Source organism: Pogona vitticeps, chromosome 2 (genome assembly GCF_051106095.1).
Source record: "Pogona vitticeps strain Pit_001003342236 chromosome 2, PviZW2.1, whole genome shotgun sequence".
NCBI classification, from domain to species: Eukaryota; Metazoa; Chordata; class Lepidosauria; order Squamata; family Agamidae; genus Pogona; species Pogona vitticeps.
Genome location: NC_135784.1, coordinates 295,331,891 through 295,354,152, shown reverse-complemented (window position 1 = coordinate 295,354,152; position 22,262 = coordinate 295,331,891). Strand labels below are relative to the sequence as shown.

Sequence of the window (22,262 nt, the reverse complement as noted above, 5' to 3'; positions counted from 1 at the left end):
GCCACGTATAGATATCAACAAGATTCACAATCAAAGAAAAGTGGAGGAATTTGCCCAAGCGCTTCAGGAAACCCTTCCAGGCCCGGCTGATGCGAATGCACCTGAACGATGGGAACACTTCAAGAACGCTGTTTATAACACTGCCCTGTCCACATTTGGCAAGAAGACCAAAAAGACGGCTGACTGGTTCGAAGCCCATTCGGAGGAGCTGATTCCAGCCATCGAGGATAAGAGGAGAGCTCTAGCAGCATACAAAGCCTGTCCTAGTGAGTACAACTTGCAGGCTCTTCGAGCTGCTCGTAGCCAAGTCCAACAGACTGCCAGGAGATGTTCAAATGATTATTGGCTTCAGCTCTGCTCTCAGATACAGATAGCAGCGGACACAGGTAACATCAAGGGAATGTATGACGGTATCAAGCAGGCTTTAGGTCCAATACAGAAGAAATCTGCTCCCTTGAAGTCTACTACAGGCGTGATCATCCAGGACCGAGCACAGCAGATGGACCGCTGGGTGCAGCACTACTCTGAGCTATATTCTAAAGAGAATGTAGTAACAGAAGAGGCACTAAATAACATTGAGTGCCTGCCTCTCTTGGAAGAGCTGGACAGTGAACCAACTTTAGCAGAAATAAAAGCGGCCTTGGATTCCCTTGCCTCTGGCAAGGCACCTGGAAAGGACAACATCCCCGTTGAAGTTTTGAAGTGCTGTAAAGAGATCATCACCACTGAGCTGTATGAACTCTTTTGTCTTTGCTGGAGAGAAGGTGGAGTACCACAGGACATGAAGGACGCAAACATCGTCACATTGTATAAGAACAAAGGCGACAGGGGTGACTGCAATAACTACCGTGGTATCTCTCTTCTCAGCGTGGTAGGGAAGCTGCTGGCCCGTGTTGTGCTGAAGAGACTTCAGGTGCTTGCAGACAGAGTGTATCCAGAATCACAGTGTGGTTTTCGAGCTAATAGATCCACCACCGACATGATATTTTCCCTCAGACAGTTGCAGGAGAAATGCAGGGAACAACAGCCACTCTTTGTGGCCTTCATAGATCTCACAAAGGCCTTTGACTTGGTTAGCAGGGATGGACTTTTTAAAATACTTCCCAAGATTGGATGTCCACCTCAACTCCTTAATATCATCAGGTCCTTTCATGAGGAAATGAAGGGCACTGTAGTTTTTGATGGCTCAACATCAGATCCCTTTGACATCCGAAGCGGAGTAAAACAAGGCTGTGTCCTTGCGCCGACCCTGTTTGGGATCTTCTTTGCTGTCATGCTGAAGCAGGCCTTTGGAACTGCAACAGAAGGTGTCTATCTCCGGACTAGATCAGATGGAAAGCTCTTTAATCTCACTAGATTGAGAGCGAAGACCAAAGTCCAACTGAAATGCATGCGGGACTTCCTCTTTGCTGATGATGCAGCCATTGTTGCCCACTCTGCTGAAGACCTCCAACAACTCATAAATCATTTTAGCAAGGCCTGCCAAGACTTTGGACTAACTATCAGCCTGAAGAAAACACAAGTCATGTGCCAGGGCGTGGACTCACCTCCCTCTATTACTATCTCCATGCAAGAACTGGAGGTTGTTCATGAATTTGTGTACCTTGGCTCAACAATTTCTGACACTCTCTCCCTAGATGTCGAGCTGGATAAACGCATTGGGAAAGCAGCTACCATGTTCTCTAGACTCACAAAGAGAGTATGGCTTAATAAGAAGTTGACGGCATACACCAAAATACAGGTCTATAGAGCCTGTGTCCTGAGCACACTCCTATACTGCAGCGAGTCCTGGACCCTTTGTGCACGGCAGGAGAGAAAGCTGAACACCTTCCATATGCGTTGTCTCCGGCGCATTTTTGGTATCACCTGGCAGGACAAAGTTCCAAATAGAGTAGTCCTAGAACGAGCTGGAATTTTCAGCATGTATACAATATTGAAACAGCGCCGTCTACGTTGGCTTGGGCACGTCGTGAGAATGGCTGATGGCCGGATTCCAAAAGATCTCCTGTATGGAGAATTAGTGAAGGGAAGCCGCCCCCGAGGGAGACCACAGCTGCGTTACAAGGACATCTGCAAGCGGGATCTGAAGGCCTTAGGAATGGACCTCAACGGATGGGAAACCTTGACGTCTGAGCGTTCAGCCTGGAGGCAGGCGGTGCATCATGGCCTCTCCCAATTTGAAGAGACACTTGTACAGCAGACCGAGGCAAAGAGGCAGTCCCGAAACAAGCAAAACCAGGGAGCTGGACAGGGGACAGATTGGATTTGTCTCCAGTGTGGAAGGGATTGTCACTCTCGAATTGGCCTTCTCAGCCACACAAGACACTGTTCCAAGACCTCCACACAGAGCACGATACCATAGTCTCTCGAGACTGAAGGATGCCTACACACAGATCAAATTGAAGGCCTACTGCTAACATGGTAGGATATTAATAAACTAAAAGCTTCAGTTGATTAGTTGATAGTGAGTGGCACTTTTACCTAGTAAGGATGAAAATAAAGGGCAGTCTGCTTAGTTTTTAAAGTTATTTTAAACTGGGGCAATTACTGTAATGGAGAAATGAAAAAATATTAAATATGTCTTTTATTTCTAAAGTGTGTTGCAACTTTTAAAAATGTGTAAATTCTTACAGTCCTGGAATATCACCACATGATACCCTTTTGTTAGTATCTTAATGACTAAAATCCTATTAGTCATGCCTTCCAGTGTAATGCCACTTGTACAATGCAGTGTACATAAGCAAATGACTATATAAACTATTAATCTGCAGAAATTTGCCAATGTACTGTATTTAAGTTTAATTCATTAACTGGAAAAAAATATTAATGAATAAAAGTTGCTTAACTGCCGAGGACATTTGAAAATCCCAATGCTTCACTGATATAAAAAAACCTAAAAGATAAATGAAACACAGTCAGCAATAAAACAAAGAATTTATCAGCAATAAAATATTGTAGCACATTCCTTAAAAGTGTTTTTAGGAATACTTCATCCTACTTTCTAAAACCTAATAGCTGTAAGCAGTGAGATAAGGAAAAATACTTAAGTATTTTATACATAAATACATAATAAAGAGACTATAATTATTATTGTAATTTTATAATTATAATTTTTATTTGTTCATGAAGTTAAATAAAGCTTTATGAACTTGTTTAAATGCTAAGGCAAAAATGCAGTACGCCAACAATTCCCTATGCAGTTATATTCTGGGGAAAATATTAACTGTGCACTTGAGTTCAATGTAGGTTACATAGATCTTCAAAGGACTGCCCTCTTAAATAATGTTTTACGTAAAAACTAACTTTAAGTGTAAAACAGTTCATATTGGGAGAACTTGCTCTTCTGCTGAGACCTGCTGCATCATAACAGTAGGCAGTGAAACTGGACACTGGAAAGATACTTCTGTATCCCGCAAAACTGGAACTTTCTCTTTTTCATCCCATTACACTTCTTGGTGGTTTAAAAATCTACTTCTTAAGATTTTTAGGATGCACATAGGTCTGCAGGTAGTAGGGAACATCAGTGCTGTTAGAAGTAGCAGAATCCAACAGAAGTACATTATTGAATCCTGAGTGTTCTCTTCAGCATTACTTACATTCAGGATACATAGAACTGCATATAAGGTTATTGCTCCACTGTTAATGCACAAAAGGATGCAGGCTTACACTTGCACATCTACTAACTATATGATACCAGCAAAGTCTGTTAAGAGTTTGTAAAGTAAGAGACACACTATCAACAGTGCCGTAAACTAAAAGTATTCTGAGATGGTCTGCCACAAAAAAAGGGCTCGAAATGTCTGAGGAAATGAACTGTGTGTAATCTCCATGTCATAACATATCTATTAGTCTCAAAGGTGCATTGTGACTGACCTTTGTTGTTCTGCTGTAACAGATTAACATAGCTATCACTGGAAAAAGGAAAATTCAGAATCCCTTTAGAATAAATAGGAATCACAACTGAGTATACAGAAGTACTTAAGTCTTACTATGCTGTTGAAAGCAAATTATTTATTTACTATGCTGCAGAGAGCAAACATGCTATTTCAGCACATCAGCAATTACCGTATTTTTCGCTCCATAAGACGCACCTTTCCATAAGACGCACCGATTTTTTAGGAGAAGAAAACAGGAAAATATAATCTGTTTTCTTCGCTCCATAAGATGCACAGACTTTCCACCCCCCTGTTTTGTGGGAAAAAAGTGAGTCTTATGGTGCAAAAAATACAGTAATCTACTGTACCGCTCCCTCTTTGAAAATAAATATGCATGCCCAGGAACAAACAAGGTAAGCCTACATATCACTTTGATGCAGCCCAACAACCAAGTGTGAGGTAGGAAATTCCTCATGTGAATCTTGGGTACAACTCAGAGCACAGCATTAGAGCCGAGACTAAGACATAGGCAAAACACTTTGTCTCAGCTTCCCCCCACCTCCCAGTGATATTAAAATAAAACCAGTGGCATACAATAATGTGCTGTCATAAAATCAACTGTGATTAAATACATTATCAACCATCAAATTATTTATCATTGGAATCCTCTTGATGTAATTTGTCACACAATCTGGATGATGTCATCATCCAGTGAGAAGGATATTTAATTTAAATTAATTGAAAGCCTCTTATCCCCCCCCCCCCGCTTGAAGTTTCAAGGCTCCCTAGGGTTCCATTTTATCCTGGGGAAGATTTTTTAGGAGTGTTGGAAATGGGGGCTTTAATAGACAAACACAGCAGCTGGATTACCAGTCTCTACAATCTATTCCAATTAAAGATATCTTTTTTGTAAATAACTTACCAACTCATTCACAAAGATATTTAATTCACAACAGAAGTGGCATAATAGAACTTGCCTGAATTAGTAACATTCCCAGACTGCTGGCACAGCATAATTTCTAATGTTAACAATGAGCACAACATTCTGCCATTCTAAATACATTGGTACAGTAAAATGTTTTGATCAGTAAGAATGTCTACAATGTCTCACTTTAAATGAAATTATTGCAAGCTCTGAACTTGAAAATAACTCTGCATAAAAGCAAACAAAATGGTAAAGAGAAAGGCTCCAACATTAAGGAGTAAGCTACCCAATCTGTCCTTTTCGAAGGCTTTCACGGCTAGGATCTGATGGTGGTTGTGGGTTTTTCGGGCTCTTTGGCTGTGTTCTGAAGGTTGTTCTTCCTAACGTTTTGCCAGTCTCTGTGGCCGGCTTCTTCAAAGGACAGGAGTCAGAACTCTGTCTGTGCTCTGGTGCAGTTTGTTTGGATAGTTGAGTATTTATAGCTGGGGGATCAGCTTTTGTCCTTTTCAGGAGATGGGTGATTGTGGTGATCAGCGTATTGTGATAAGAGGGAGAGATTATCTGTCACTGTGATTGATGGGTGTTGTTAGCTGGTCTTTTGTGTGCAGTGATCACCAATCCTTGTAGCTGGGTAGAGTTCGTTGACCTTTTACAGGCAGTATTTTTCGGTGCTGGGAGCCAGGCCTTGTTGAATTTTAAACTTTCTTCTTTTTTGTTGAAGCTGTGCTGGTGTTTGTGGATTTCAATGGCTTTCCTGTGCAGTCTAACCTAATGATTGCTGGTATTGTCCAGTATTTCAGTATTTTGAAATAGAGTTTCATGTCCAGCTTGTTTCAGGGCATGTTCAGCTACTGTCAATTTTTCCGTTTTAGTTGTGTCTCTCATGTTCTTTGATTCTGGTGCAGATGCTGCATTTTCTGGTTGCAATTTATACCTGGCTACAACTGCAAGGTATCCGGTGTACTCCTGCCGTGGTGAGGGGGTCCCTTTTGTCCTTTGCTGACAGTAACATTTGTTGTATTTTTGTGGTGGGTCTGAATATTGTTTATAGGTTGTGTTTTTTCAAAAGTGTCCCCATGCGGTCCGTGATCCCGTTGATGTACGGCAGAAATACTTTATTTGTGGGTGGTTGTTTTTCCTCTTCAGTTTTGTGTTGTTTTCTTGGTTTGATGGCTCTTGGAATTTCATTTTTGAAGTAGCCATTTGCCTGTAGGGCCCAATTCAGATGGCTGAGTTTGGTGCTGATAAATTGAGCTTCACAGTTCCAATTTGCACGGTCTACTGGTGTTTTGATTATGCCTCTTTTTTCTGTGGGTGGGGGTTAGTTTTTGTGTAAGTACTGGTCTGTGTGGGTGGGTCTTCTGCAGACCTTGTGTCCCAACAGGAGGTCAGCTTTGTGTATGACCTTGACATCTAGGAAAGGGAGTTGGCCCTCAATTTCTTTTTCTATTATGAATTCTATATTTGGGTGGATGCTGTTGATTCTTCCAGTTTTTCTTCACTGTGGTTCCAAATTACAAAAGTGTCATCCACATATCGGAACCAGACTGTGGGTGTGAAGGGTGCCAAAGCCAGGGCCTGCTTTTCAAAATGTTCCGTGTAGAAGTTTACGTATTCACCAAGGTACCGATAAAGGACACTCATCCAGCAGATCTTTCCAGAAGACATCAAGGCCCTTTTCCAACAGCGCCTAAGGACCAGCTATTTTCAGTGGGATAATGAGTTCTATGAACAGACAGATGGGAGAGGCCACAGGAAGCCCCCTCAGCCTGGTTATAGCAAACTTCTACATGGAACATTTCTTCCAGAAGATCCAAGAAATCTAAGGAATACTGAAACCTGGACTAGGGATGATGAACATACTGTTCAACCAGAATAAAACAAAAAGAAGATGGAAACAATATACCGAAAAACAGAGTGGACAAGAATTGAGGATTTTTTAAAAAATCAATATTTAAATTCATTTGATTTTAATCAAATCCATCCTGCTTAAGAACTATACAGAAGCAATAAAAGAATGACAGGTTCCTTTGAAGAAGAATCCTGTAATAATAAAGCAACAATTTTAGAAAGTAAAGTGAAAGCTGCTCAGAAAGCACTTGAAATATTACTAGGAGTAAATGAGATACAGTACTGACTGAACTATTCCAGGCAACAAAGACTGAAACTTCAAAATTCTAGCAAGAATGTGCCATAAAAAGGAAACAATGGCCCACAGACTGGAAACATCCAATATATATTTCACTCCCCAAGAATGTTCAATATATATTCCAAACCCGAAAAAGGGAGATGCTAAGGACTGCAGTAATTCTAGGACCATCACTCAATCCCATCTGGCAACCCAGGCCACTCTGGGCGGTTTACACAATACAATAGAACAATACAATATAAAGCAAAAGAATACAATAGAATGGAACAACTATATTCATTTCTCATGCAATATAATTACGTGGTGCCTCACTTAGCGATGTTAATCTGTTCCGGAAAAAACATCGCTAAGTGATTTAATCGCTAAGCGATATTAAAAACCCCATAGGAACGTATTAAAACGCGTTTAATATGTTCCTATCGGCTAAAAACTTACCTTAAAGCTAAATTCTTCCATAGCGGTGGCCATTTTGGGTGCCTCTAAAGCGAGGCAAAACAGCGGTGGCCATTTTGTTTTTGCGGTGGCCATTTTGGAGCCGCCAATCAGCTGTTTAAAAAAGTTCGCTTTGCCATAATCGCTTCCCCGCGATCATCGCAAAGCGAATTTTAGCCATAGGGGACATCGCTAAGCGATCGCTCCAGCGATGGCCAAAAGTCCATTGCAAAGCGATTTCATTGCTCAATGGAGCGATCGCTAAGCGAGGCACCACTGTACTCAAAATGTTGCAACAAAGACTTTTACCCTATACAGAGCAACAGATGCCTTATGTTCAAGCTGAATTCCAAAAAGGAAGAGGAACTAGAGATCATATCACAAATAAATGTCAGCTACTGGTGCATATCAAAAAATTAAAAAGATCAATCTATACTTTACAGCATACAGCAAATGTGCGGATAATTAAAAACGATCGATTCATCTAAAAGAAATGGGTGTGCCTCACCACTTTATTGTCCTGATGCAGAACATATATTGTGGACAAGAAGCTGCTATTAGGGCAGACTATGGAGAAACAGATGTTTCCTACAGGCAAAGGTACTGAACAAAGGTATATTTTATCTCCCTGTTTAATGTCTATGTAAAATATGTAATATAAAACTGCATCAGATAGAGATGATGGAGTTGTGAAAATTAGTGGAAGAAATATAAATCATGTAGGTAACTCTACATTACTGCAATGCCTTGGAATGGATCCTGATAAAAGGTAAAGCAAGACAGTGCAAAAAGAGAATAGCAGATGAACATTAACAAGACAAATAATTACTACAGAACTACATAATTTTAATGTTGGCAATGACAAAACTGAATTTTTAAGATACTTTTCATACCTTATTTCAATTATCATTTCAAACAGAGATTGCACCCAAGAAATTAGAAGACTTTGAAAGGCAGCAATGAAGGAAATAGAAAAGATCATAGAGTGTAAGAATGTGCTACTGGATTCCAAGGTCAAGACCAAGGTGTGAAAGCTGGACAGTGAAGAAAGCTAACAAGAACAAAACAGTTTTATTCAAAATGTGGTAGTACAAGAGAACTTTGTATTTATCACAGGCTACCATACAAATGGATCCTTCATCAACTGAAATCTCTCTAGAAGCAAAAAATTATGTAACCAGGGCTGCTGTAATTGTGATGCATCATGAGAAGATTTCCTCGGGGCTAAATAAATAAATAAATAAATAAATAAATAAATAAATAAATAAATAAATAAATACTAGCAAAAGTTAAAGGCAGAAGAGAGGAATACCAAACATGAGACAGATCAACTGAATAAAAGAAGTTATTGCTGTGAATATGCACAGTGCTGCTAATGACAGGAAATTCTCTATGTTGCTTATTCATAGTGTTGCCATGAGTTGGAGGTGACCTGAGGGCAACCACAAGCCCTATTCCCACACACATAGCAAACTGAGTTGAGGTAAAGGGGGGGAAAAGAATTTGTGATACCTAGTACATCTATCCTTGAGTATCCTTGAAGTATGCTCCTACTACTTCTAACAGCTCACAGACATTTCAATAACCATGGAAAATGGAGACAGGAACCCGTCTGTGAGCCAGAACCTAAACATTCAAAGTCCAAAGGCACAAAAATATTGTATACTTTAGGCAAGCCACTAACCTGTTCGCTCAGTTACCATCCCCAATTGTAACTTTTTAATTCTGACAGAATAGGTACATTTGTACAAGAAGCTCAACAATACTGACTGGCTTTAGAGCAATTTGTTAGAATGATGGAAGATGCCTCTGCAAAGTGCTTTGAGCACTCATAAAGATTATACAGAAATAACATAAAATGTAGTAATTTGAGTGTTTTTTAGGTACAATGTTTTAAGCTTGTCCTAAAGATCAATATATTATTATCAAAAATAATTTGAAACTGTTAGTTGTTGTACATTTTCGGGCTGTTTGGCAGTGTTCTGGAGGTTTTTCTTCCTAACGTTTCCTAACCTAATGGTGGTGGAAATGAAAATGAAGAGATCGAGCTTTTTGTTTTTCTAGTTTTCTGTTCACCTCTGCACCCCTGAGGAACTCAGCTGACTATCCATAGACTTTTCCATAAATTCCCTCCAATGTCTTTGCACAGACAGCAGAGGTGGGGGATCACTTCACTCAGGCTTCCCCCATCTTTCTGTGCCCCAGCAGGCATAGAAAGACAAGGGAAGTGGCACCCAAGTGATCTCCCACCCCCACTGTCTTTGCAAGGACAGCGGGAGTGGTGGGAATGCTCGAGTTCCCCTTCCTTCTTCTTCCTATGCCTGAGCAGGGACAGAAAGAGGAGCAAAGCCTGATAGAAGCGATTCCCCCATCCCATCAGTCGTTCATTCGTTATAAACTAGTTTCCCCCCCCCTTCGGCCCTTGAAAATGTATAAACATATGATGTGGCCCTCATACTGAAAAGTTTGGAGACCCCTGTTCTAGGCTAATAGAAAATAAAAAAGGTATCCAAGATACAACCAGATAGGGAAAAATCTGACCTATATATTAAATGTGCAGGGATGTACTTTACAGAAAGAACACCTCTTTTTAAACAAGATACTCAGTCCAAATCATTGTTTATTGTAACACTGGTTGTTGCTATTTAGTTGTTTAGTCATGTCCGACTCTTCGTGACCCCATGGACCAGAGCATGCCAGGCCCTCCTGTCTTCCACTGCCTCCATATCATAGGTCAAATTCATGTTGGTAGCTTTGATGACACTGTCCAAACACCTCGTCCTCTGCTTCTCCTCTTGCCTTTCCACTTTCCCAACATCACAATCTTTTCCAGGGAGTCTTCTCTTCTCATGAGATGGCCAAAGGATTGGAGCCTCAGCTTCGGGATCTGTCCTTCCAGTGAGCACTCAGGCTTGATTTCCTTTAGAATTGATAGGTTTATTCTCCTTGCAGTCCAGGGGACTCTCAAGAGCCTCCTCCAGCACCACAATTCAAAAGCATCAATTCTTCGGCGGTCTGTTTTCTTTATGGTCCAGCTCTCACTTCCGTATATCACTACTGGAAAAAACATAGCTTTGGACTATGCGGACTTTTGTTTGCAAGGTGATGTCTCTGCTTTTTAAGATGCTGTTGGGGTTTGTCATTGCTTTCCTCCCAAGAAGCAGGTGTCTTTTAATTTCGTGGCTGCTGTCACCATCTGCAGTGATCATGGAGCCCAAGAAAGTAAAATCTGTCACTGCTTCCATATCTTCCCCTTCTATTTGCCAGGAGGTCATGAGACCAGTGGCCATGATCTTAGTTTTTTTGATGTTGAGCTTCAGACCATTTTTTGCACTCTCCTCTGGTACCTAGCACTAATTAAGAACAATGCATGGATTTCGTTAGCAAACTGAACTTTGCTACTTAGTAGCCTTCTCTGACTGGTGTGGTTTGGAACATGTTGTGTGTTATCAAGACTATAACTCTGGGGGTAGCTGTGGGCCAGGATTTCACAGTTTCCATTACAATCATGGATCTGATTAAAATGGAAACAGATCCAACACTCCTTACTATATATGGCTCATTTTCTTTTCTTTTCTTTTTTTTTCATGTGATGACATGGGGCTGACCTTTGGATAGGAATCTTTGTCTTTCTTTTTGTTATATATCAACTGGTACCTGATTATGGTTAGATTTACAGATTCCTCTACCCATTCAGAGGTGAAAAGACAATCAAAATGGTCCAACTCCAAAGGCTGCTAGATCCATCTGATTTCCAAATGGCCTTTGTCAGGAATATTCAGATAATTTTGACAAATATTATATGAAAGCCCTTCCTGAGATTGCAAGCTTAATTCAAGGTATACATACAATAGCACAGCTCAAACTTCCATCTGTTGATCAGAATACTACAACCAACAAAGTTTCAGGTATCAATAATGGAGAAAATCTTAGAAAAAATTAAAAAATCACCTGGCAGATATGCTTTGATTGTATTCCTGCAGGGGGTTGGACTTGATGGCTTTGTAGGCCCCTTCCAACTTCACTTTTCTATGATTCTATGAAAATGTCACACTAAATCCCCTAATTTATAGCTAATAAGAATGACCCAGTGTAGTGTAGCATAGTAGATCTCAAGAGACCTGGGTTCAGATCTCTCTCTCACTCACACAGAGAGAGAGAGAGACAGACACAAACTTACTGCATGTATTCGTGACCAGATGTTTGGGTTGTGATTTTAGATGGATAATATAATGCATTTAATATAAAACTGGCTGAGGCTTTACTTATTTTAAAGATATACGATGTTATTAACCGGAAAGAAGGAGTTGTTTTATCATGTTTTTAATGGAAAATTTATAATTCTGCTTAATTTTACGAAACTACAATTGTATGTACAGTGGTGCGACGAAATCGCTTAACGATGGAGTTTTGGCCATCGCAAGAGCGATCGCTTAGCGATGGTCCCTATGGGGAAAAATCGCTTTGTGATGATCACGGGGAAGCGATCATGGCAAAGTGACCCTTTTTAAACAGCTGATTGGCGGTTTCAAAATGGCCACCGGAAAAACAAAATGGCCACCCGCTGTGTGTCCTCGCTTTAGAGGCACCGAAAATGGCCGCCCCTATGGAGGATCTTTGCATAAGGTTAGTTTTGAAGCCATAGGAATGCATTAAACACATTTTAATGCATTTCTATGGGCTTTTAAAAATCGCTTAGCGATTAAATCGCTTAGCAACGTTTTTCCTGGAACGGATTAATGTTGCTAAGTGAGGCACCACTGTATTTATTTTATATTGTTCTGGTCTTACTGGTCATTGACTGTAAAAAAATTAAAATTAAAAAAACCTACTGCATGCCATTAATTGCCACAAGGTCCTCTTCCTCAAACGTAAGTTTCTACACACCCTCGTGCAAAGCCTAATTGATTACCATAAATACTGAATGGGGCTCTGGCCAGAGTGCATCACAAAGGTGCTAACAGCCTCCTTCTATTAAACTATACTACATGAATTTTAGTCCTTTGGAATTCAATTAGCTGTTCACCTTCTAATATGCTGACTCAACTGTTGCCCAGTTATTAAAATAAATTATTTGTGAGTTTCAGGGGTACTGATTCAATGGTAACATCTAGCTTTAACTGGAACATTATTTTGGCTTTCTGGAATATACTATACATAGGACTGTCTCTGAAGACAGTTTCAAAACTTTAGAAACTGGTTGAATTTGGCAACTCAACATTTATGTGAAATCCACCATGGACTGCCTAGAACAGTGACTCCCAGCCTTGGTGAACTTGGGCTGCAACTCCCAGAAACCCTGGCCAACATAGCTAGTGGTGAAGGTTTCTGGGAGTTGTAGTCCAAGAACACCTGGATTACCCAAGATTGGGAACCACTGGCCTGGAACACTACCATTTTATGACCTTCAATAGTTCTTAATTTATTTCCCACACTAAATTGAAGATGTTGCCTTCAATCTGGGAAACACCTCCACCAATGAATATATAGTCACCACACTATTATCCATAGTGGGGATTTCCTCCCCTCACCCCCCCCAAACCCTAATCTTTTCTGTGGTGCCCCTCTCCTGTCTAACTTGGTCCCACCCTCAAGGAGCCCAGTAAAGCTCACTGCTTTTAAATGTTTAGGTAACACTTGAGTACTCATCAGTTACAACACTTTTAAACAAACTCTTGGATGTTGTTTTGGATGTTCAACTTATTGAACTCTGGATCAGAATCTGCCACACTCTTTCCTTTTTTTTTTTATTCTTACTCTTACTCCATTTCTCCCTACCAAGAAGGCTGCCAGGGGAAGAACAGATGACATTTATCAGAACTGTGGACTGAATAGTTTGCCAAAGGCTGAATGTTTCACACTGAAATCTGGACTCACACATTAGGTCCTGGTTGAATCAGACAATACTGAGTGCTAGTGGGGATTCAATAACTACATCTGTGTTTTGCTTTACATCAAAACTTCTAGCTTTACAAGCCACACTGTGAACAAGCTGGTCAGAATTCTACCAGGAATTTACGCCAGCATAATGGAGACTGGAAAAATAATGGCAGAACATTAATTAACAAGATACTACTTACATTCCTCATAGCATGATCAATAATGAGAATAACTGCTATTTAGCCGCAATTTATCACTGAGATTTATACAGTTAGTCCTTTGCCAGTGCAAATCCTTCACAGGTTTCTGGCTGCTATGCGCAGGTAAATACACACTGTTCACTTCAGCTTCAATTACAGAATTTGAACACTGTACAGGTTCATTCCTTCCTTGTTTGTTTAGACATTTACACAGCAGGCCAACTAAAACCAGATGGACGGGGTACAAATCAAATAAATAAATAAAATGCCTGTCTTTAAGGTACCAAAAAATTCTCTATTGTTTTGCTGCTGCAAACTAACACAGCCAATCCTCTTGAATTCTGTGCCTTAAGCAGGCTGTGCTGTATTGCACTGTATAGTATATTTACCCAAATAAGTAATGGTTATTTGCCAGAAAAATTGTATTCTTGTAGAAAAGAAGACAGACAAACTAGCTCAGGTTTATGGAAGATTCCACGCAGGCCTATTATCAGTTACACATTGGAACAAACTGTCCTCTTGGTGGCTTGAATTCAGTAACTATTGTTTCTCTGTAAACTCATAATATATGAACTCCGCACTTCTTGCCAGACAAACTCACAACTATTCAATCCAGCAGTCACAGAGACAACCACCAACCCATGATGTGGCAACTGGAAACACCTTCTTGGATGTTTGCTCTCTTCTCTTCCCTGACAGTTTGACATAGACATAGTTTGTCAACACTCCAATATGAACAAATATGGCCATTAAACTAGTGACTGGAACATATTTAAAATGGTGGTATTGTACTAAAACTTGATTTGAAGACAAACAATCAGCCATCATTGTTTGATAACCTTAAACATAGAAAACTTAGGCTATGACAAACTACGGAAAAGGAAGGGAGCACAAGCCTATTTTGTTAATGCGTATAATTTTAAATAATCTCTCAATAAAAATAAACAAAATAAAAAATAATGTCTTTTTTCTTTGTTTTTGCCTGTTATACTAGCACAGATTAACATGGTTACATCTTCCAAAATTACTTTATGACCTGCACACAATTCACAATTCCCCCATCAATATACACTAAAGCCAGTATCTTGCTGAAGGCAATACTACATCTACTGACATGCTTAGCTGATTTAAGGTGTCTCAAACCAACTATTTTCCCTTTTCCAGATTTACTTACTCACAGACTTATCATTTTTTAAAAAGTATGTAAACATTTCAGGAGCTTTCTCTTTCTCTGGGAACAAATCCCCCATATTTGAACTGCACTGATGGTGTTTTCTATATTTCTAAATACTGTAGTAACATGTACAGTATCTCAGATGAAAGTTTCAGCAAGATGCTTTTTCACAGTTTAATGCTTCTGCTAAGGCATTCCAATAACATTGCTGTAGCACAACTAGACCTACCAAGTTACCCCATAACTAAAGGACTCATATAAACATGAGATGGGGGTGAGGGGGAAATTAACATAACTTGCTATCTGAAATAACTCACTGTTACAGTTGAAATTCTGGGACTCTGGAGTCCCAGCAAATAAGGCTAAAATACGACATTTATTTACTTAAAATCTGTAACATAGCCTATCAACTATGCTCACATACTGTAAAAAGAACATAAACTGCCATACAGGCAATAAATAAATAGCACAGCAGTCTAAGAAAACACAAGCACCTGGAAACCAATCCCTAAGGAGAGATTAATTTAACATCACTCTTCCTCCTGTCCTAATTTTCCTAAAGGGCAAGCTTGAAGCCACTGTGCCAACTTGCAACAAATAAAAGTCACCTTTTCTAAATTATTTTCACACATCTTCTTGAACTGTCACAATTTCAGCCACAAGCAAACTAGAGAATTTTTTCTTATGTTAGCACAGAGCTGGGCAAAATGTGGCCCAAGGGCCACATATGGCCCGCGAGCGACTCCTGTCCAGCCTGCCAGTCGGTCGTCGCTCCAGTCCAGTGTTCAAGCACTTGTCCAAGCCCACGACAGATTGGATTTCTCTCACTGAACAAGTTAAACATCAAAACCATTTATAGCTTTTTGTCTAAAGTTGATCAGTTGCTTATCTTTAACATATCGCAGAAAACCTCTTTAGTATTTGTGAAGATTATCAAGTTTAAAATAAAATCATAACATCACTGCTTCATTTTATTTTAAGTAAAGTTGGTTCGATCCCGAACACAGTTCAGATTTTTCATGTGGCCCCTCTATAGAAATTAATTGTCCACCCCTGTGTTAGTAGATAAGAGTAAATTTATACCTCAGGTTAAAAGGTAATGGTTACCTTGGAAATCTACCACTATCGATCTTTCTCTTCATCCAAAAAGCTCAGGTTAGCATGTGATTTTCCCCTCAACTGTTTTCTATTATCTGATTGATTCCTGAAGATTATGGTTTTATGAATGAATTGTAAGCTGCAGAAGGAGGGGGGGGAGAGAAAGTTGTGGTCCAAGGGCCGACAAAACAACAGCACAATCACTATTATAAATGCTGAGCTAGAGTACTTGGTATTTAAAGGTCTTGTAACAATGATTCCTACTGTGAACTGAAACTTTACCTCTTAGGGACTGACAAACGCCCTCCCCACCCCCCGCGCATTTCTTCCTCACATAGTCGGAATATTACCTCCCCACCCTCAAATATAAGCCTTCAGCCTCCTAACAAGGCTCTCTCGCCCCCACTTTTCACAAACATTCACACATGCAGGCCTCTCAATTTTTCCCCTCCCCCACCTCACTTTTTACCTCACAACCTGAAGGCGGCCTTCCCTCCCCACCAGCATTCCTGTCTCCCGCAGCCCCTCACAGATAAGGAACTTCGAAAGGGGGAGCACCCATTTTTGTGCCCCGCTTCCCCCTCACAGACACTCCACCACCAAATCATCGCCGCCGCCGCCGCCCCCCCCCCGTCCTTTCTCGGGACGGCTCCGCACCTCTCGGTCCTTGAGGCCCAGCAGCAACACTTCCTCCATCAGCGTGAGGCGGGTTTCCTTGGAGTCGCCCTTCTCGTCGTCGCCCTGCTGGTCCCGCCGGCCTTCTTCCTCCGAGCCGCCGCCGCCGCTGCCGCCGCCGCCACCTCCGCCCACCCGCTCTTTGTCGGCCGCGGCGGCGTGGCGGGAGGCCTCGGTGCGGCGCTGCACCAGGCCCGAGTTTCGCTGGGTCAAGGAAGTCATGGCGGCGGAGGAGGCAGGCGAAGCGCTGGGAAGACCCGGCCGGGCCGTGCTGGGAGGCCTGGCAGAGCCCCCACCACCCCCCGAGTGGCCGCGGCCTTTCTCTCACTCTCTTCCCCCGTCCCCCCCGTGCGACTCTCCGCGCCGGGGCTGAGGGAGGACGGACGGACGGCGGGCCCACCGGCCTGCCAAGCGACGGGCGACGAACCGTCAGGGAGGGGAAGGGAAGGGAAGGGAGGGGGAAAGAGAGGGGCCCCGCCGGTTCCTCTGGCGGCACCGGCGGTAGTGTCTGCCTCTTCTTTTTCAATATGGCGGCCCAGGCTCGCTCGGCTGACGCCAGCAGCGACGGCGGCGGAGGATGTGGCAGGCTGGCGGGAGGAGGAGGAAGAAGAGGAGGAGGAGGAGGAGGAGGAGGAGGAAGAAGAAGACTTTGAAAGCTCTGGGAGGAAAAGGGAGGGGCGGAAAAGTTACTCAAGTCCGTCAATAGCTCGGAAGGAGGCACGACTGAGGGGCGAGAGTGAGGCTGGAGGGTCCCCTCAAGAAAGAAGAATAAGGGGTGTCAACAAATTTAAGATTACAAGTTATCATGGCCGGTGATGAGATAATTTCGGACGCGGGGTTGGACCCACACCATCCGCTTGGTCAACAAACTGGTTGACAATAAAGCGAATTTAATCTCAGTCACAATCTAGGATTTCGGTGAGATCTCCTCTCTGTACGGCCTGGCCTGATTACAACCTGTTGCTTGGTCGGATTCCCCCTCTCCTCCCCAACCTTTAGGAATAAACCAACTTGTAAAACACATTAAATGAATGAGAAGTTCAAACGACATGACTGTCAGGCAGTATTAAAGAGAAAGGGAGTCGAGGCGTCCCTCCAGACAGCTGTCTCCCCATCCTCCGCCCCATTCCTTCAAGCTGCAACGGAAGCAAGGGAGAAACAGCTCCATCAGCTCAGCTGGGGCGCCTTCATCTATTCAGTTTCCTTCTTTGAACTGTTTTGGGTTCCATCTGGCTATAATTATTTTGTAACTCAGATCTAGAATCAGATTTCACTTTTTCATTTCTTTTCATATCCTGTTTTTGTGCCAGCTGATTTGTCTCTATTCGATGGTAGTTGTAGTTACTGTGTAAAGGTGGAGAAGTTGTAAGAACAAGTGGTAGAGAATATTCTTTTGGACAATCTTTTTGAACAGTTATTAACTGATACAGTATTTTCACCTCACAGTTCAACAGCTGTCTGAAGGACTGAAGGTTCAAGTGGCAATTATGAGGTTAAAATATATAAAGCATGCCCAACTTTGGAGCTGAAATAGGTTTTGGTGAAATGTGTCTGATCCTGGAGGCAAAAATGTTTGAATAGTGCACAAACACTTTATACAAGGCAAAGTGATGAATAATTCATTGCTGTATTAGGATCTGTCTCTTTAAGAATTGAGCTTAAATAGCAAGTTGCAACTCCTACGTTTTGGAGATCTAGCTAGAACTGGTGGGGGAAAATTGGTGGGCTTTGTATATGATATGTTGACCGTTTGCCATCTGTAGCTTAAAAAAATTATCTTGTACCGTAAAGATATGACTTTCTTTTCTAGTGCAGATGTCTGCTGTTGCATTTCAAAAAGCAGCAAAATATCCAAAAAAGAAAATAGCTTCAATTTAAAACAAAACTTATGGTTAAACAATATATCAAAAGTCTAGTCAAACAACAGATCACCTCCTTCACTCGAAACATAGCACAGTGATGGACCCTTTTTGTAAACTGAACTCTTTCCCAAGTAGTTATGAGTTTCATTTTCAATAGAGGAAAAACTCCTGTTTTTTTATAATTAAGCCCATTAAACAAGACATCCCACCCCCAATTCAGATCAGTTATATTAGATTAGTAAGTCTCATGTAACTAGATAGGACTGTCGCTGCAAATGTACACTTTGTGGTATTGGCACCATCAAAACCTGTTTCTTTTTAACTCTTTTCTACTACTTGTGATGCTCTATAAAGGGATGGTGTGCCTAGTGAGATTATACAGTAGTTATTTACACTGAGGAGCAAGAGCTATGTCATTAAGAACTACAGAATGAGTTCTTATTTTCCACCTCTTCTCCCTTTTTGTCCTTTTATATTGTATTTTTTAGAACAGAAACTTGTCTTCTGGTCTTTGTCAGACACTCTGCAGGCCTTTTGTGGCTTGTAGTGCTAAAATTACTGCTTTTAGTCATACATACTTACTCATATACAGAGTGTTCAGCTCTTTAATAGGTTGTACTCATTCACCCCACACATATATATAGAGTCTAGATGTATATTCAAAAGGATGCAGGCAACCACAGATGTAGTTGGCTATCAAGAGGAATGTTTATGCTTATTTACATCTACTCAGAAGTAACTTTCATTGTCTTCAGTGGTAGTTTCTCCCAATTAAATTAGCAGCATGCACTGGTTCTTAACCTTTGTTACTCAGATGTTTTTGGACTGCAACTCCCAGAAGCCTTCACCATCTGCTCTGCTGGCTGAGGTTTCTGGGAGCTGCAGTTCAAAAACACCTGAGTAACAAAGGTTAAGAACCACTGCTTTAGAGGAACAGTCTAAACTTATTAATTCATTATTACAACTGGAAGTAACTAGTTGTGCTCCATTGTTCCATGGAGCACAATTACTTGCTTCCAAGAACAGTTACAAAGATTGGGGTGTATGGCTGCAATCCTAAACATTAGAAAGCTAAACTGAGCACAAAGATCTGCATCAGAGGTCTGCGTTATTAATTGTATATATAATTGTAATTAATATTGGCAGGTAACAGATTTTAAATATTGGTACAGAACAGATTTTAAGGCTCTGTCCAGAGTCCCAAGAACAGACACCTGTTCACAACTATTCATGGCAACAGTACTTATTTTGCTCTCCTCACTGCTAAATATTCTTCAAGCTGAGCCCTGAAGTAGCTATGAGGCTGTGAGTGAGAAAAGATACAATTTCTGTTCTGTTGGGAACAGACCCATATAAACCACAAAGATTTGTAAAATAGTTTGTCTTGCGCACATTCTGGAGTCCTATAGGAAATCCTACCTACAAATATCTTGCCTAATTTTCACAACTTGTGTCATGTGAGCAGTTTAACGGTATGGTAGCAAACTTTCATAAAATCTGGCTTTGCTAACAACCTCTCTTGTGTTGTGGCTACCAACTTGTTAAGATCACAGAACTGTGGTGCACCAGAGCTGTTGTTTTTTCTATGAGCTAGTACACCATATTGGAATAGTATATGTCAGCATCCACATATTATTACATAGAACATTTAGAAAAATTCAATTTTCATATGACAGGTACTTAGTAATTTTAAGAAACCCCACTTACATGTGTGAACACCTTTGATTTGTGTGTGTATCTAGTTTTTTATGACTAGAATTCTGTTAGTAATCCCAGCGCTATACCCTTTGAATGCTTCACAATCAAAACTTGTGTAAATCCCATTGATTCAATGGGTGTACTCTAATTAGGAGTATCACTTGGATTCTAGCAATACAGTTCTACAAGGTTAAGTAACAAAATACCTGTATTAGGTATTTGATTTTTAACTTTATATACAGTCATTTATGAATGTTGGCCTTGGCTTCCAATCAGTGAGTTAAATAGTGAGATTTCTTGATGTTAGGCATGTGTTTTTGGATTTCAGTAGCTTGATGAAGGCTTTTATCTTCCAAGATGTACTCAATGACTAATTTTATAACACAGTATAGAACACTGAGCAAAATATGCAAGTGGTCAGTCTCAACAGTAGGGAACAGTGAATACACTATTGTACTACAGACACAAGGGGCTGCACATTGTATTACAGAAAATGTGCAATAACCAAAGGCAATATTTGAAAGGAAATCACAAACATGGACGTGGTGGCACTGTGGGTTAAACCACAGAAGCCTCTATGCTGTAAGGTCAGAAGACCAGCAGTCGTAAGATCAGATCCATGCGACGGAGTGAGCTCCCATCGCTTGTCCCAGCTCCTGCCAACCTAGCAGTCCGAAAGCATGTAAAAATGTGAGTAGATAAATAGGTACCACCTCAGTGGGAAGGTAATGGCATTCCATGTCTAGTTGTGCTGGCCACATGACCACGGAAACTATCTAAGGACAAACTCTGGCTCTACGGCTTGGAAATGGGGATGAGCACCACCCCCTAGAGTCAGACATGACTGGACTAAATGTCAAGGGGAACGTTTATCTTTACCTTACTACAGACACAAGGGGCTGCACATTGTATTACAGAAAATAATAACCAATGGCAATATTTGGAAAGAAATCACAATCGTAGCATTACAGTCAAAATACTGGTGCTATATGAACAGGGAGAAAAACAACTTTTTAACAAGATCTCAAGAAAATGGCTTTCCTAGTGATCCGCTAGGTAAGTAGGATTCCCCCCCCCTCATATTTATGCAGTGTTAAGTGCTCCTTGGGCAGGGAGAGAGTAGAGCAGTCACCTTTGGCAAACTTTCTAGCTAAAAGCATCACTTTTTATATGCTAAGGATGCAGTTATGCAACGGACTTTCCCCCCCATCCTTTCTGCTTTGTTTCACAATGACAAAGAATAGGAGGCATTCGACATACGTTGACATCATTGTATTTGATGAATACGCCTATAAGCACATGGTGTTCAAGTTGTAGGAAGTGATGGCAGGGATCATTTAACAGAAACACAGTGCTCCTCCTTCCCATCTAATTGCAGACACCCAGAGGCTAAAGCTGATGAGGAAACAGAACTCAACATGCACTCACATACTCTGTGCTGCAGGTGGTATAAAAATATACCCTACTTATTCATGAGAGAAGATTCAAATCGTCAGGCCTGACAGATTGCTTTACTGTAGGGAGAGAAACCTTTGGCTCTCCATCTGTTTTAGAAAATAACCCTCTTATTATTTGGCCATGATGGCTGAAACGTCTGGGAGCTAAAGTCCATTTTTTTCCCCTCAGTACTTTCTTCAGGGATAAATAGGTAGCATAATATAGCCGTTTGTCACAATGGCTTTCACAAAAATTGCTATTAGACAGAAATCGCTGTCACTTAACTTTGCTACATGTAAGTACTGTGCCTAAACATGCAGGTGCATGTATCATGAAGATGTGCTTGGTCAAAATTCCCTCTTGATTAAAAATAATGAAATAATAAATATCCATAACAGCAAACTGAGCTTTGCTTTGCATAGTTGAAATAATTCGTAAATACTGACAATAAGAACCTATATGAAAAATGAGTGCAGCCCAAAAAGAAACTTGTTTCAATATAGGATGATTTAGGTTGGTGTGGGAGGAATGCTAAACGACTGGCAACCCTTTGTCTAACAAGATTGGGAGACAGACAATCCAATCAAGAACACCAGAGATGGAATCTGAAACCTGCATCTCTCACTTTTGGAAACTATTTTGAAATTAACTTTTAATGAAGTAACCTGGCCATTATTTTTTGCACGTTTGTTTTTCCTATAATATCCACAGCTCTGTGATGTCCAGCCTGAGGAATGCCTGTACAGCATCAAAAGCTAGCTTATGCATGTTATTTTTTAAAAGGCATAAGAAAGGTATCATTACTATTAGACTATTATGTGTACCATAACAACACATCAGGCAGTCATTAAAAATTC

At 41.0% G+C, this 22,262-nt stretch overlaps 1 protein-coding gene across 1 annotated transcript in view; it reads right to left on the bottom strand.

Moving 5' to 3' along the window:
• GOLPH3 (golgi phosphoprotein 3) overlaps nt 1-16,770 on the bottom strand; it is a 40,470-nt gene extending 23,700 nt beyond the window's left edge. Inside the window, exon 1 of the mRNA XM_020807104.3 lies at nt 16,391-16,770. Coding sequence (XP_020662763.3) covers nt 16,391-16,630 — 240 coding nt within the window. The 5' untranslated portion in view covers nt 16,631-16,770. The remainder of the gene's footprint in view (nt 1-16,390) is intronic.
• Nucleotides 16,771-22,262: the final 5,492 nt, after the last annotated feature.